Genomic DNA, 14,154 nt, shown 5'->3' with positions numbered 1-14,154 from the left:
CATTCTAAGGTTTACAATAAATACAGAAATCGAAAAGTGTTCAGTACAGAATTTAATAAGACAAAAACATGAGATTTAAAAATACTATATTATGATATAAAACTAAATATTCATAGAACATTCACAGATGATTAATATATAAAGCAAAAGATTTATGAGTGAATCCTGCCTACATAGTATAAAAAAGAAAAGATCTTTGTCTTTCACATGAAAGTTGTATCAGTGCTTGCCAATCACTGTGTGACGTGTATGTCGTATATTTGGATAAATTTATGATTCTTTCTATTATGTTTATCGGGCATTCGTAAATCCTAAGATACATTTGTATAAATGATTTTCTAACTATACAGAATAATAATGCATTATAGATCGAAGTATCATTGTAATGTGGCACAAACAGCACTGCCTCTCTCTTTTTCTTTTTTGGCCCCCGCAATATTAACAAATTTACAATTCTATAAAATGTTAAATATATTGATTAAAAAGAAAACAAAAATGTGATGCATATATTTTAGGTATTTGGCAGTGCTAACTAATAAATTTACATATCTTTTTTCATATTATAAGAGTATTATAACTTTTTATAAATATTATATATAATAATTATATATAATAATATATATAATAATATATATATAATAATATTATATATAATAACATATATAATAATATTATATATAATAATTATAATTATTTTCATTATAATGAGACTTTAAAGATTGGTAAACACTGATTCACTTGAAAAAAACAGAATTGCTTTTAAGTCTTTTCACTTTTAATTGATTTCTTTTTATTTTTTCTAAGTTTGTAATTCTATTCTTTGCTGTCACAATTATCATCACTATTATCATCATCTTCTTTTTCATCTTCTCAATAAACATTTTATTTTTCAGATTCAGAGTGATCATATTCCTCTTCTTCTTCCTCCTCCTCCTCATCTTCCTCATCTTCCTCATCTTCTTCATCTTCTTCATCTTCCTCCTCTTCCTCGTCCTCTCCCTCTCCCTCCTCCTCCTCCTCCTCTTCCTCCTCTTTTTCTTCCATATTTTGCTCTTTTTCTTTTTTCTCCTTTTCTGCTTTCTTTTCTTCTTTTACATCTTCTTCCTCTTCCTCTTCTTCTTCCTCTTCCTCTTCCTCTTCTTCTTCTTCTTCTTCTTCTTCCTCTTCCTCTTCCTCTTCTTCTTCCTCTTCCTCTTCCTCTTCTTCTTCCAATTCATTTTCTTCATCCTCTGCTTCATCTTCTTCCTCTTCTTTTTCTATGTCTTGTAATATTATATTTGACTTATCTAATTCATTTTTACTTTCTGCTTCGATACTCATGACATTTGTTCTCTTTGCATCTGGAACTTCAGTCTCCGAATCCTATATGTTAAATATATATCATTTTATAGAATTGTATTTTATAAATTATGAATCAAAATAATTCATTGGCAATTATTTATTAAATAAAATAAAGAATGAGTCACATTATCTAATCATGTTGAATCTTTAAATTTTTAATTTAATTAAAATATAAATATAACTTTTAAGATTATTTCTGAATAATATAAAAATATTCAAGTGTAGACATATGCAAATGACAAGATAATTAAAATCCACTTCCATTTTAATAAAACATAAAATAATGATGCCGTAAATTAACTATGAGAAGCTTTTATCACTCGAAATAATGATATAAAATAAGTCACCTCTTCATTATTTATAAAATGTCATACCATTCTAATACGTTTTAATTGTCTTAGATTATTCGAATTGCTCATTATAAAATTTGCTTTTATACTTTCAAACTTTCAGATTATTATTGTTAACTAGTCAACATATATCACTCTTAGAGGATATAAAGTACACATAGATTTTCAAATATTTACAAACACAGTATCCAGTTTATCATAAAACGCAAGCGCGTACACTTGGCGACGAGCCACGACCGTGTCTCTTGATTAGTAAATATCTAATTATATAAGATAAATATCTAAGTATTTCTTAAATAAAATACTTTGTAGAATTTACAATATTTATTGTTTAATAATTTTATCTTTAATATTTTTTATGTATAGAATATAATAAAATAAAAAAATAATTAATGTAAAGCAAACATTTAATTTTATATTTAAGAAATCCGTATTTTAGATCGTTAAATGTATTTAACGATTAAATGTATTTACAATCTTGTATCTAATCAAAATCTAAAAAGTGTCATAAAAGTTAAGTTTCATTGGATCAATATTTTCTATCAATTCTTTTTCTATAAAAAAATATAATCCGATTAAATTACATGACTCATTTTATGTAATCACGAAAAGTTTAACATCAATATTAAGTGCCATAAAAATAGCACATAATACCTTAAATGTAATAAAATACTGTATAGAAAATAATATATATTATTTGTATAATTATAATGATTAATATGTTAATGTAAATTGTAGATAATTAATGCTATAGTATTGTTTCTTGCAAAAGACAATTTGCATAACGTATTATGTCATTAGCATTATGCATAAAAATTTATAAACTTATCGAAATTATAGAAATAAAATTAAAAACAAATCACTCTCTGTTTAGTCATATATAATTTGTATACACGCGGACAAAAACAATATATTAAATAAATATAAGTTGCCCGTTTTCTTAAACAAAATATAAATCTCTGAAACAGATTGAAAATCTGCAAAGTATGCTCTTCCAGTTTAGCAATCTATTTCAGAAACACTCAATGTAATTCTTGACAAGATTTAAGTTTGTATTATAAATAAGCCAGTGTTTTTTGTATTAAAATTAAAATATTAGTGAAACATAAAAGATACAAGGCACTAGTCATTAATACTTCGAACAAATCACAGAGAATAATAGGAACAGAAATAATAAACGTTAAAATCAGCGCATTACTCATACCCATACATGTAATAGCCAAGAAACCATTCTTTGCACTTAGTTCTTGCATTTAGTTCCTGTGATTTGTGATCTCTATATTAAGTAACCTATACAGAAGTTAGGCAAACAATTAAATGAATGAAAGAATCACCAAATAAAACAAGGCTCCGCAGATTCATTTGATTCTGTTGGTAATTCTAATATTTCCTTACAGCTGGAATCTGGTCGAGGCTGATGAGGGAGAGAGTCATCTTGCCTGAGAGAACAACTGGCGCGTCGTCGTCGTCTTCTGACTTTTCAGCTTGAGTTTCTGAATCAGTCACTAGTAATTCACATTGTGGCGGAAGTGCACCCTCTAAATATATGGGTTTTGGCGGCGTTTTTTCTCTTTCAACATTACTGAAAAATAACAATATTCAAATTATTCAGAAATTATTAACAATAAGAATAAAAAAAAAAGATATAACGAGTACCTTGGTATAGGAATAATAGGAGTGGTAGGTCTACTACATTTCTGTCCACTTTCACAACTAGCTGTCATTTCCATACCCATAACTTTAACTGTCGGCGATTGTTCTGCTGCATCTAACTCTTCACTTTCCCTACTATGTGATTCCCGGTCTGCAGTGTCCTCCTGTAAATTATATTCTTAATATGCTGTTCTCTTATTACATGCTTCTCATATGGTTTTTACATTTTTAAATAAAAATATATATAATACATTTAATATCAAAGCAACTTTGCTGATTTGATTAGAGCTATTTTATATATACAATCAATATATATAAGAAAAGTAAAACCATTCAATTAAAAAAAAAAATGTTATATTAAAGATTCTATGTCTATTTAAAAAATATAGCATATATAGTTATAATTATATATATGAAATCAAAGATGTTATATAAATCCATATCACTTATGTATATTATACATTTTATAATATATCAATAAAATGTAAAATAAGCAGATGTAAAATAAAACATCATGCAAGGCATACAATTAGTATTTGTATTTAAGAAGCTATAGGTAGAGTAACTATTGAATTGCTAACTTATATTTCAACAATATTCAGCATTGAGAGAAATAATATATGTATCTTACTTATGTAAAAGGACAATAGTGGGACATTCGTTTAAAACACTGAAATATTGTTACTGTAGAATCATATTAACGAAACTATATCATATATAAGCCCATAAGAAACATTTAACGTGATAAACACATTATTCATGAAACTAGTGCACTAGAAATAGAAAGTGTTTCACAAACTCTTTGTTACTCTTGTTAGAAATATTTTCTGAGGCAAGGGATATACCTTAGAACCGCGATCGACCCCTGCCAGACCATTGGACTTTGGAGACCCATCTACTACTCAAAATGTAAAATACACAACGTGAATTCTGTTTCTGAACGCATATTCTGACTTAAATGTTTGTACTGAAAATATCGCACTCGACTAATACATCAATATAAATCTGATATGGACTATAAACATTTAAATCAATAAATTTGTAATATTGTAACAGTTATCCGCGAGCACGGATATTTGAAAAAGCCAAATATTGAAGATAAAGTCTTATATTAAATGTACAACATGTTTAATGTACATTGGATGGATCAAGCTTGTAACGCAATCAGAACACAGCGACGTGCACATTTCTAACGACTAATAAACTGAAACTTGTGAATGGCGACAAAATTAATCTGATAAACCTTGATTTCTGGCTGTGAGCTTGAGTTATGCATTACTGAACGTGATATGTTGCCCATTTGGACAACAATTCTTTCCATGGCTGCTTCCGTCTCGACCAATCGTTGTCTCAGTTGATCTATCTCTATGTCTCCTGCCGCTTCTTGTGTTCCAGCATGTAGAACATTACCAAACGTGTTCAGAATATAAATACGAATACTTGCAATACGCACAGTTTGTATTCAGAATCTTGCAATGTATATTCGCGTGTATAAATACATGTGTGTTCTAATTGTGCAAACCCTTGCATCATGCAACACCACTTAAGGATCTGTTTAGATACTCAAAAGACAACATGTATCTTAAGTCTAAATATATCTTTTCCGAAAGAGAAAATAGCTCCTCATAAAAACAAAACATTGCGTTGATGATAATGTAAATGAAATGTGGTTGATAATAATGGATATTCATAGAACCACTTACGATCATTTAACTCCTCGATAGTTGGAGCAGTTTTGTGTGGTGACTTCTCCCTCGGATAATGTAGAGCGCCTCCAGTCATTGCAGACGCGAGAACTTCTGGACTGAATACCATTTTCCGAAATTCCTTTTCTGCAGCTGCTCCCGGATATTCCGAAATAATTTCGCTATCGGAATTCTTTTTCAAAACCTGTTACACATAAACTTTGAGACCTCATTGAATCCATATCACAGTTAGAATTATTCTATAGATTCATACGCGCGCGTTACCTTAATAATGGTGTATACGAAAAACAAAACTATCCCTATTGTATATAGCGGCATCACAATCCCCATTGTACCGTTTCCCTTGGGTGCTGGAACAACACGACCAGCACCGCCAAGAGGTGGTCTCATTTTTGGTTTAACAAGGTCTGGCCTGTCTATTATCTTTGGTACGATGTGAGAAGATGGTATAGCCCTTCCCCTTTCTCTCAACGCAGGATGCATTCCGCCTGCATGAGGAGGAGTACGACGCTCTTGTGGTATAGTATCTGTATAAAAAAATTCAAGAGTAAGCAGTTTGTAAAATATATGTTTATTTATCTCATCTCACAAAAATGTATTATATCAGAGATTAGTACTTCATTAATTCATAAATCAGAAAAACTGTTATAAAAATACAGAGCTAATTAATAATTTATAAAATCTAGGATAGAATCTACATTGAAAACCTAAATAAGGGAGGATATAAAGGGTCATTAGTATGAGTGTATTTGAAACTGACTATAGGCCAACTCTCGTCTGCCAACCATCATGCTTACTTTTTTGGCATTCAGCCAAAAGCAAAAAAGCTTGAATCCGTTGTCCATATATACTCGATGATGTGATATTAAAGACGCAAAATTTATCTTATTATATAAGCAATTTACAAACCATGTGGTCATCATATGCGATCAAGATAAATTAATATAAAATCAATTCGAATCACAATAATGTTATATCAAATTATAAATTTATCAAAATTGAATCAAAACATCTCAAGAATATTCAGAAAAGCAGTTATAGAGAATTAATGAATTATTAGTTAATTGTATATAAAAATAGTGCAACGCTTTATTAATTCTTGATTAACAACTTTTGTACATCTTTGTGACTCTTACTGTGTGGCATCAAGATATGATATCTGATAAGATGAGGCATCCCTAATTGCGACAGTGGCACGCCAAAATTCACTTTAAGGCAAAGGGAGCTATTGAACGAACGAATTTCCTCTAACACTTGTCTGTAGGTTTTCCCCAAGCTTTCCCGTTCGGCGAGGAAAGATGACAAGTCTATGCTACATCTGGCTAGGACCTCCTCTCTACACAAGCTCGCGGTTTGAGGGGTCAGCTTGCTAAGCTTTAACGCGTCTCTTACGCGTGGATCAACCGGATGATGCCTCAGTATGTTTTGACACATTTCTTGCATGATGTCCACTGCAGTGACATCGCTTTCAAATATCACTTCGCAGCACACTGCGCAGATACGAACAATAAAATATTCCCTGGATGGGCTTTGTGATTCAAAATCAAATTGACGTGGAACGATTTGCAGAAATTTATAGTAATTGATAATAATTTGTATATTAAAAAAAAAAAAAAATCTTTTATCCAAGGCATACATTATACATTTCAATAATTTCTGTCTATTCAATTTTACAGCATGAAAATGTAAATCGTTTTTTAGAAATAAATATAAATTTGTATGCCAACGAGATGACTTCCAGTGATGTTTCTAACGCCATTGGACGGTCTTAGAACATAGAACCTTGATGTCTTACCCGATCCGTCGGAGTGACGTGGAGTGACAAGTCCTATGAACATAGGATGCAAAATTTTCGGCCACAGCACCGTGAAGCAGCCGAATACGATCGCGAGTATAAAAAATGTTTTTCTCGGTCCGAAGTCCGTTACCTCGGCCATTTTCGCGGTGGGTCCGTCGTTCGTAAAAGTTTCGCGCTTCGAGAAAACTTCGATAAAACTATGAACGGATCGCCAGGCCTCCTCCACGTTCACGTACAGGCACCGCGAGGAGGCGGGACGGCAGCTGTCGCAGTCGCAGCGCACTGTCGTCTGCTATTTTTGTCATGTCGCAGCGGGGCCGTATCAAGATAACGTCGCCCCTTTCTTCGAATCTCAAAAGCTGCAAGTTAAAAGCAACAAGAGATGCGGAGTATAAAATCGTTAAAGAAATTGAAGTACGCTTGAAAGAAAATATTTCGAACTTGCGCATTGAATTGTCTATTCTTCAAAAATTACGCTGATAATCAGAGAAATAATTTTCTTAAAAAATTGTTCGAATAATTGAAATATATTCGAAAGAAAGACGAGCTTTTGTATAAATCTTTTTATTACATAAAAGATTTTAAACGTTCATTGCATTTAGAGATGTAAAAAAACATGTTCGATAGCTTGTAAATAACAGGCTATTATTAGACTATTATTATATACGCTCCTGGTTTGCTAAAAGCTATGAATCAAAGACAATCGGGAATTGCGAGTGATTTATTTTAGACCTATAATATTTATATCTTGAAAGATGTAATCGCAGAAAATCAAGATCTTTCCTCAGCTTGCTTCAGCTGTAAGAAATGCAGATAGATAATCATATCACAAATATGACATATTTTGTCAGAGTCTAATTGTCGTAGATCCAGGATCAACAAACATCGGCTGTTATTGGAATGAGCTAAAAGTGATGCCAGAAATAGCAGGCCCTGGCAATGTCACAAGAGACCTTGTCCGATAGATGGCTGGTAAATATGAAATAATACTCGCTGCGCGGAATCTCTCTGTCACGTCCATTTATTTTAACAGCACATAGTCGGTCAATAACAAAGTTAATTAAATATGGAGCTTACAGTATCCTAAATGTTTACGCTGCGAAAACTCATTCTGGTCCACCACGCTGAAACATGCAAGCGAGCACAAAATAAATGCAGAATATAAAACACTGGCAATATGTAATATAAAATATAAAAAAAAAAACTTTTTGCATATATTACAATACTCTAATATTTATGCAAGTTAACTTCCAGATTAAAAAAAAAAATATCTATTGAATAATCGTCGAGAAACTTACATTAATATATTCGATCTCCTTTTGATCTATCGGTCGTCTCTGATATCGTGGCGGCAAATGAATGTCCTCTATTGTCGGCAAAACGATTACTTGGGGGCCCGTTGCACCACCCGCGCTCTGCTGCATCTGCGCCGATCCTGGCCGTGCAGATGGCGCGGCCGTCGCACTCGCAACTGCTAACCAACAACACGGATTAGTTTGGCGGCCAGATACTCCTTTTTGCGAAACGAATGATCGACGATCGCTTATGCCGAATTTGTTTGTTACCTGCGCGATCGAGGCCACCTTTACGGAACTTGATCATGGGCACGTGCGGTTGAACCACCTGCGAAAAAAATCATGCATCATACCTGTCGCGATCGAGCCGCGTATCGCGGAAATAGTTCGTTGATTTTTGTGCGTAATCATATGACAGAAACGATCCGACAGCTTCTGCGAATTTACGGTACTGACCTTCCAAGCCTTGTTTGCCATCATAATTTTTTTTTCTCTAAGGAACAGCCGGGCGAACACCCCACGACTAATTTTGTCCGTAGCAGAAGTGCCTTCTCTTAATACATCGTAACCAACTTGTAGATGGCGTTTTGGCACACCTTTTCCGATGAACATTTAGCAACGGACTGTTTCGAATGAAGTGGAATGAGTTAAAAGCGTTAATGGCACTCTTACATTCCCTCACAGAAATTTAATTCAATACTAGCTAATATAATACTGGAAATTACATTTTGAATATTTACAACACTGTTGTTCAGTGCTTTTACTCAAAATAAGTGAATAATCATTATCTTCCAGTATTAAATCTCTATAAATTCTTGAAAATAACACAGGAAATTAAAAGAATCCACTGACTGAATCTCTAATTGTTAACATTTCTTCAGAGGGATTTTGAAGATGCTTGAATATTTTTAAATTTCGTTCTGCATTTTTTAAGATATCTAAATGAATGTTAGATGTTGCAGGTAGGAGAAATTTTCATTATTATTATAATTCTCAAGAAGAATAAAAATATTTTTGTATTATTATATTTTTGATATTTAATAATATTATTACTTTAGATTATTACTCTATTTATTTTTATTCTATTTATATTATTTAGTTTTTGTATTGTTGTATTGTTGATATACTATGCTAGCTACACACATATAACTGAAAAAGATAAATTTAACTTGAAAATAGAATAAACTAATTATAATGTTAAAATGATAAATAGAATTAAATAAATAAAGAAATAATTAAAAAATAAATACAAGAGAACAGAATTTCATTCTTTCAAATTTTTTGGAATTTATTTTATTTTATCTACATAATATTATTAGAAATTATATTAGAATAATGTTATTAGTAATAATTAACAAAACTATTAATTCTGATATAATTTTATTTAATTATATTTATTATTTATGTAATAAAAAATTTTAAATTATTATATTATAATGATTGTGGATTGTACTATTATATTACTATTATATTACCGAACATATAAAAAATGCGTGTCAATTTTTTAATATTGCAATACAGGAAATATTATATTTATAATTATAATATATTTTATATTATATTATAATATATTAATATATAACATATTGTAATATGTAATATATAATATAATATATAATATAATATTATATTATAATAATGTAATATAATATGTTATATTATATTATATTATATTAATTATATAATTTAATATTATTATGTATATAATAAAATTATATGTATTATGTTCAGCTTTTTCAACTATTTGTAGGAACTTTTGGATCGTTTTATCCGCAGACGTCATATTTATTTCTTTATTACTGTTTTTTTCAATTGCAATGGAATTAGGGTGCAAATATTATTAAGATACAATTGCGGATCTTGCAGAGTGAAGCCGGACAAGATATGTGCGATCTCGAATAGCAGTTCCACGAAATGTTTAATTTGTTGGATCTTATAACCAAGAGATGTCTTTTTCCAAAGATGTTGGATGATAACGTTATCGGGATTGATCTCGAACTGCTTTCTCATCTTCTTGTATTCGGTGAACTTGGCACATTTCGGCGCCATTTGCCCCTTTACGATCCTCTCCATGTTGGCGGTGTAGCTGCACCGTGAGGTCATGATGCAGCAGGGCGATTTTTCCAATCTGTTAGAGATCACGACTCTGTCCACCTTACCTTTTAAGATCCTGTACATCATTATACACAATCTGTTGAATTTGACAGTGTCCTCTGCAATCTTCAACTTTTCAATCTCGTTCTCGAGAAGCTTGCAATCCTCTTTGGCAACAGTCATCATCCTTTTTCTGTCATACGAAAACAATATTTGTGCCATTATGAATTCGTCGATGATATCAGTCATATAAATTACTTCTAAATCGCGATCTTTTATGCGTTCGGTGACCACGTTATTTTTTACTTGCTGCAGATTTTCACCAATAATATAATAAATATATTTTTGTCCATTCTTCATTCTCTTTACATAATCATTCAACGAATGTATTTCGTTACCGGATGCAGAAGTGTAATATCTTAAAAGCTCTATCAATTTATCTCGATTGACTTTATCCCTGTAAACACCTGACTTGATATTCTTACCAAACTGTTCGTAGAATTTCTTATAGAGAATTGCGTTCTTTTGAAGATTGTTGAGGAGCTCGAAACAGTTTTCTACGATTTTCTTACGGATGATGTTTAGGATTTGACTGCGTCGCAGCGTTTCACGACATATATTTAAGGGAAGATTTTGGATATTAACGATACCCTGTATGAAATTCAGATAACTCGGGATTAATTGTACGCAGTTGTCCATCATGAAAATGCGCCTGCTGTACAATTTTATATGATTCCTTTTCGTCATATCTTCTTCCGGAATGCGACAGGGAACATAGAGTACACCTTGAAATTTCAATGGATGATCCACGAAGAAATTCTTTACAGCGAAATATTCATCACTTTTGCTTAGTAATTTATAAAAATTTTTATATTCATGTTCTTGAATATTTAAATTTTCGATCAAAACAGATTTTATTTCATTGAGTATTTCGTATTCTGTACATTTCTCCCTGATCTTTTTCTCATCTTCTTCTTTGTTTCCTTTCTGCACAAGCAATTTGATCGGATAGTCAATTAATTGAAAATATTTCGAGACGAGTTCTCTAATCTTGCTTTCCTCTAAATATTCAAAGCGATCGTGCTTAATGTAAAGAATAATCTTCGTACCACGTCCCAATGGTTCATTACAGTCGTATCTGACACTGAAATATCTATTCGAATTGGACTCCCACAAATATTGCTCGTCATCATCATGCTTGGATATAACTGTTATTTTATCAGCTACAAGATATGCGAAGTAGAAGCCTATGCCGAATTGACCGATCAAAGAGATATCAACATCAAGCGCGAGAGATTCTTGCATTCCAGATTTTGTAATTATTCCAAGATTCTTGATCATGTCGATCTTAGTCATGCCAATGCCAGTATCGATAATAGTCAGAGTACGATTATACTTGTTTGGAATAATTTTGATGCACAGTTCTTCAGAGTTGTCAAATTTTAAAGGCTTTGATAAAAATCTATTATAATGAATCATATTCAAAGCATCGATGGAATTTGAAATTAATTCTCGGAAGAAGATTTCCTCATGCGGGTAAAAAGTATTGAAAATTAATAACTTGGTAACGTCTACCTTGAAGGTGAAAGTCTCGACGTCACTGTTTTCGATCTCCATTTGTCCAAACAACTAAAAAATTAATTTTTAACATTAAATTATTAGATTAATTATAATTAACAAATTATCAGATTATATCTAATATGTATCAATTTATAATATAATACGTGATTGGACATGATATAGAGTTTTGGATAATGTTAGATATTATATTGAAGGTTTCGACAATGAATAATACAAAGCGAGAAACTATTTTAGACACTTTAGTTGTCATTGTATAAAGTTTTACCTTATTATTATTAATTACCAGTATGGAAAAATATGAAAAAGCACGAAGATACAAATAATAATCAAATTTTTCCGTTACCTTATCTTATACTTATATTTACATGCTAATATAAATCATGTTTACAATGTTTGATAAAACAAAATTTATTTACAAAATAGGATTTTTAGATACAAATAATAGATTATTATCTAAATTTAAATATCTTTTTTTGTTAATTTATTCTATTTAACATTATTATGAATTATTAATCATTCTTTTCAGTTAATAAATACGAATGCTTTTAATCTTTTTTAAGATTTCTTTATAATATTACAAATTTTGATGTTTCAAAATATTAGAATAATTAGATGCATTTTTACGACGCATTTTTGTTTTTTAATTTTAGATATACATATAATAGTATATAATAATTAAACGATATCATGTCGAGTATATGAGTCACTTACATATAAATAAATCGATTTTAAATCTCTTAGCTTGATAATCGCAAAGATTATTGACATAGCAAGAGAAGAAAATTATTTGTATAAAATTTATTATTTATTTCACGTTTGAGAAGTCTTAAAATAATGTTGATAAAAACTAGAATAATTAAGTATATTTTTTAAGATTGTCGATTTTCTAAGTATTTTCTAATCAATTTGCATTTTTTCGAAGCAAGATATTGAAAAGCATAATATATAAAAAATAATATGCATATATATAAAAAGATTTTCTTTTGTAATGTGAAACCAATAAATATGACATGTGACCTATAGTTAATATTTCAAAACAAATTGTTATTTCTTAAATTATCTCATTTATTTATAATAAAAATATAAGGAAAGAAAAATTCTAAGAAAATATAAAGCATCTGAGGGTTTCCAAATAAAAAATTTTTTAATAAATATTGATTTATTAAACAAAGACAAGATAAAAATTTTATTATATTAATAAACGGTATTTTTATAAATAAATAAAACTTTTTTTCCAACCGGTAAACTTTTCTTATAATCTGTAATATACTGCCCTCTATAGTTGGTACAATATTCAAGACTAATAAAATAGAAAAAACAAAAAATTATATATTTTTATAAATGCAAATGTTTATGTTAGTTCCAAAGATATTTATCGAACTTGGCTTTAAAACATTTTTCAAAATAATACAAATATGAACGAAATCTCTATATAAATAGAAGAGATAGCACAAATAGCTATTTAATTGTTAATGTTTATCTTTGCTATAAATTATTTTAATTTGCCAACTCTTTTTGAAAAATGTTAATTCAATTTTAAGAAAAAAAAAATGTATTTGATTAAACGTGTTGCAGAATTAATATAAAAATTTAATTTTAAAATTTAATTTTTAATTTTGAATTGTTATATTGTAAGTTAAAAGCAATGGTTGGCAATACGTAAGCAATTATCTTATTTTTGAATTTATATAAGTTAAATTCAAAAATAAAAAGATTATTAAGATCCTATCTTCTTCCGGAATATTGCCGAAATTCCTTTCCATAGTTTAACATATTCTCGCTTATATATTTAAACGTTTAACATAATAAACTTTTTAGAATAACGAATAATTATCAGCGTCTCTGTAAAAGTAAGCGTGATAAGAAACAGGATAAATTTGTTCGTCATTCTTCGCGCTTTTAGACATTTTGTACTTCACGGAGAATCGAAAGATTTTCACGATACTGTTTTCGATTTCTATGTACAATTTAAACAAAGCCAGTAGTTTTTCCTGCAATATCACGCCGGACGTGTTCGTTCCTGTGGTCGCATATACATATGTATAATTGGTAAACATATCCTGGCTTCTTTATTGTGGGAACCATCGTCGTCACGCACCGTGTCGGCACACACTTAAAATGTAACGTTTCATAGGCACAGCGTGTGTTTAATGAAACAACTCGTTCCGTTCTCGAGTCGTGCCTCCGTTGCGTTAACGCTGTACTTGCGAATCTTTGTACATTATTACTAAACGGTGTCGCGCAAAATAAATTATCAGCCTGTCTATTAATAAATTACAGCTGATACCTGCCACAAAAACCGCACTTATCTGCAATAATACTAATACGATAAGCAA

At 30.4% G+C, this 14,154-nt stretch overlaps 3 protein-coding genes across 7 annotated transcripts; all 3 read right to left on the bottom strand.

Annotated features, from left to right (window-relative positions):
* Window positions 1–37: 37 nt before the first annotated feature.
* RIC-3 (RIC3 acetylcholine receptor chaperone) lies at window positions 38–7,224 on the bottom strand. Of its 4 annotated transcripts, none has more exons than XM_089078826.1 (8): window positions 6,846–7,224; window positions 6,187–6,540; window positions 5,315–5,577; window positions 5,048–5,234; window positions 4,190–4,242; window positions 3,348–3,508; window positions 3,087–3,273; window positions 38–1,362 (listed from the first exon to the last, which is right to left on the bottom strand). In XM_089078826.1, exons 1-8 carry the CDS (start codon window positions 6,985–6,987, stop codon window positions 883–885), a joined length of 1,827 nt encoding a protein of 608 aa, XP_088934952.1. In that variant the 5' UTR covers window positions 6,988–7,224; the 3' UTR covers window positions 38–882. The 4 variants fall into 4 exon arrangements, with proteins under 4 accessions (XP_088934952.1, XP_088934951.1, XP_088934953.1 ...); XM_089078825.1 differs by lacking the exon at window positions 4,190–4,242 and adding an exon at window positions 4,588–4,727 and having other exon boundaries at window positions 6,846–7,217; XM_025217189.2 differs by having other exon boundaries at window positions 1,201–1,362; window positions 3,026–3,273; window positions 6,846–7,217.
* A 627-nt stretch (window positions 7,225–7,851) lies between these two features.
* On the bottom strand, window positions 7,852–8,757 carry LOC105422489 (alpha-ketoglutarate dehydrogenase component 4). Of its 2 annotated transcripts, none has more exons than XM_011631871.2 (4): window positions 8,600–8,757; window positions 8,414–8,471; window positions 8,147–8,322; window positions 7,852–7,972 (listed from the first exon to the last, which is right to left on the bottom strand). In XM_011631871.2, exons 1-4 carry the CDS (start codon window positions 8,753–8,755, stop codon window positions 7,955–7,957), a joined length of 408 nt encoding a protein of 135 aa, XP_011630173.2. In that variant the 5' UTR covers window positions 8,756–8,757; the 3' UTR covers window positions 7,852–7,954. The 2 variants fall into 2 exon arrangements, with proteins under 2 accessions (XP_011630173.2, XP_011630172.2); XM_011631870.2 differs by having other exon boundaries at window positions 8,147–8,319; window positions 8,600–8,756.
* Window positions 8,758–9,596: 839 nt separating this feature from the next.
* LOC105422490 (heat shock protein 83) lies at window positions 9,597–11,863 on the bottom strand. Its single transcript, XM_011631872.3, has one exon. The coding sequence runs from the start codon at window positions 11,852–11,854 to the stop codon at window positions 9,929–9,931; it is 1,926 nt and encodes a 641-aa protein (XP_011630174.3). The 5' UTR covers window positions 11,855–11,863; the 3' UTR covers window positions 9,597–9,928.
* Window positions 11,864–14,154: the final 2,291 nt, after the last annotated feature.

The sequence above is a fragment of the Pogonomyrmex barbatus genome, unplaced genomic scaffold (genome assembly GCF_055798465.1).
Source record: "Pogonomyrmex barbatus isolate J1 unplaced genomic scaffold, ASM5579846v1 scaffold3, whole genome shotgun sequence".
Lineage (NCBI taxonomy): Eukaryota > Metazoa > Arthropoda > Insecta > Hymenoptera > Formicidae > Pogonomyrmex > Pogonomyrmex barbatus.
The sequence above is the reverse complement of the archived record's forward strand: the minus strand, read 5'-3'. Positions and strand labels throughout refer to the sequence as shown.

Bases quoted from the DNA above. Each gene is read 5' to 3' on its own strand.
- RIC-3 (XM_089078825.1), bottom strand. From the start codon at position 6,987: ATGGCCGAGGTAACGGACTTCGGACCGAGAAAAACATTTTTTATACTC. The intron at 5,578-6,186 runs GTAAGAGTCACA...TTTTTTATACAG, and splicing joins TCATATCTTGATGCCACACA to ATACTATACCACAAGAGCGT. The intron at 3,509-4,587 runs GTTTATCAGATT...TATAATTTACAG, and splicing joins GCTCACAGCCAGAAATCAAG to GAGGACACTGCAGACCGGGA.
- LOC105422489 (XM_011631871.2), bottom strand. From the start codon at position 8,755: ATGTTCATCGGAAAAGGTGTGCCAAAACGCCATCTACAAGTTGGTTAC. The intron at 8,472-8,599 runs GTCAGTACCGTA...TTTTTTTCGCAG, and splicing joins TGGCAAACAAGGCTTGGAAG to GTGGTTCAACCGCACGTGCC. The intron at 8,323-8,413 runs GTAACAAACAAA...GTTGTTGGTTAG, and splicing joins AGGTGGCCTCGATCGCGCAG to CAGTTGCGAGTGCGACGGCC.
- LOC105422490 (XM_011631872.3), bottom strand. From the start codon at position 11,854: ATGGAGATCGAAAACAGTGACGTCGAGACTTTCACCTTCAAGGTAGAC.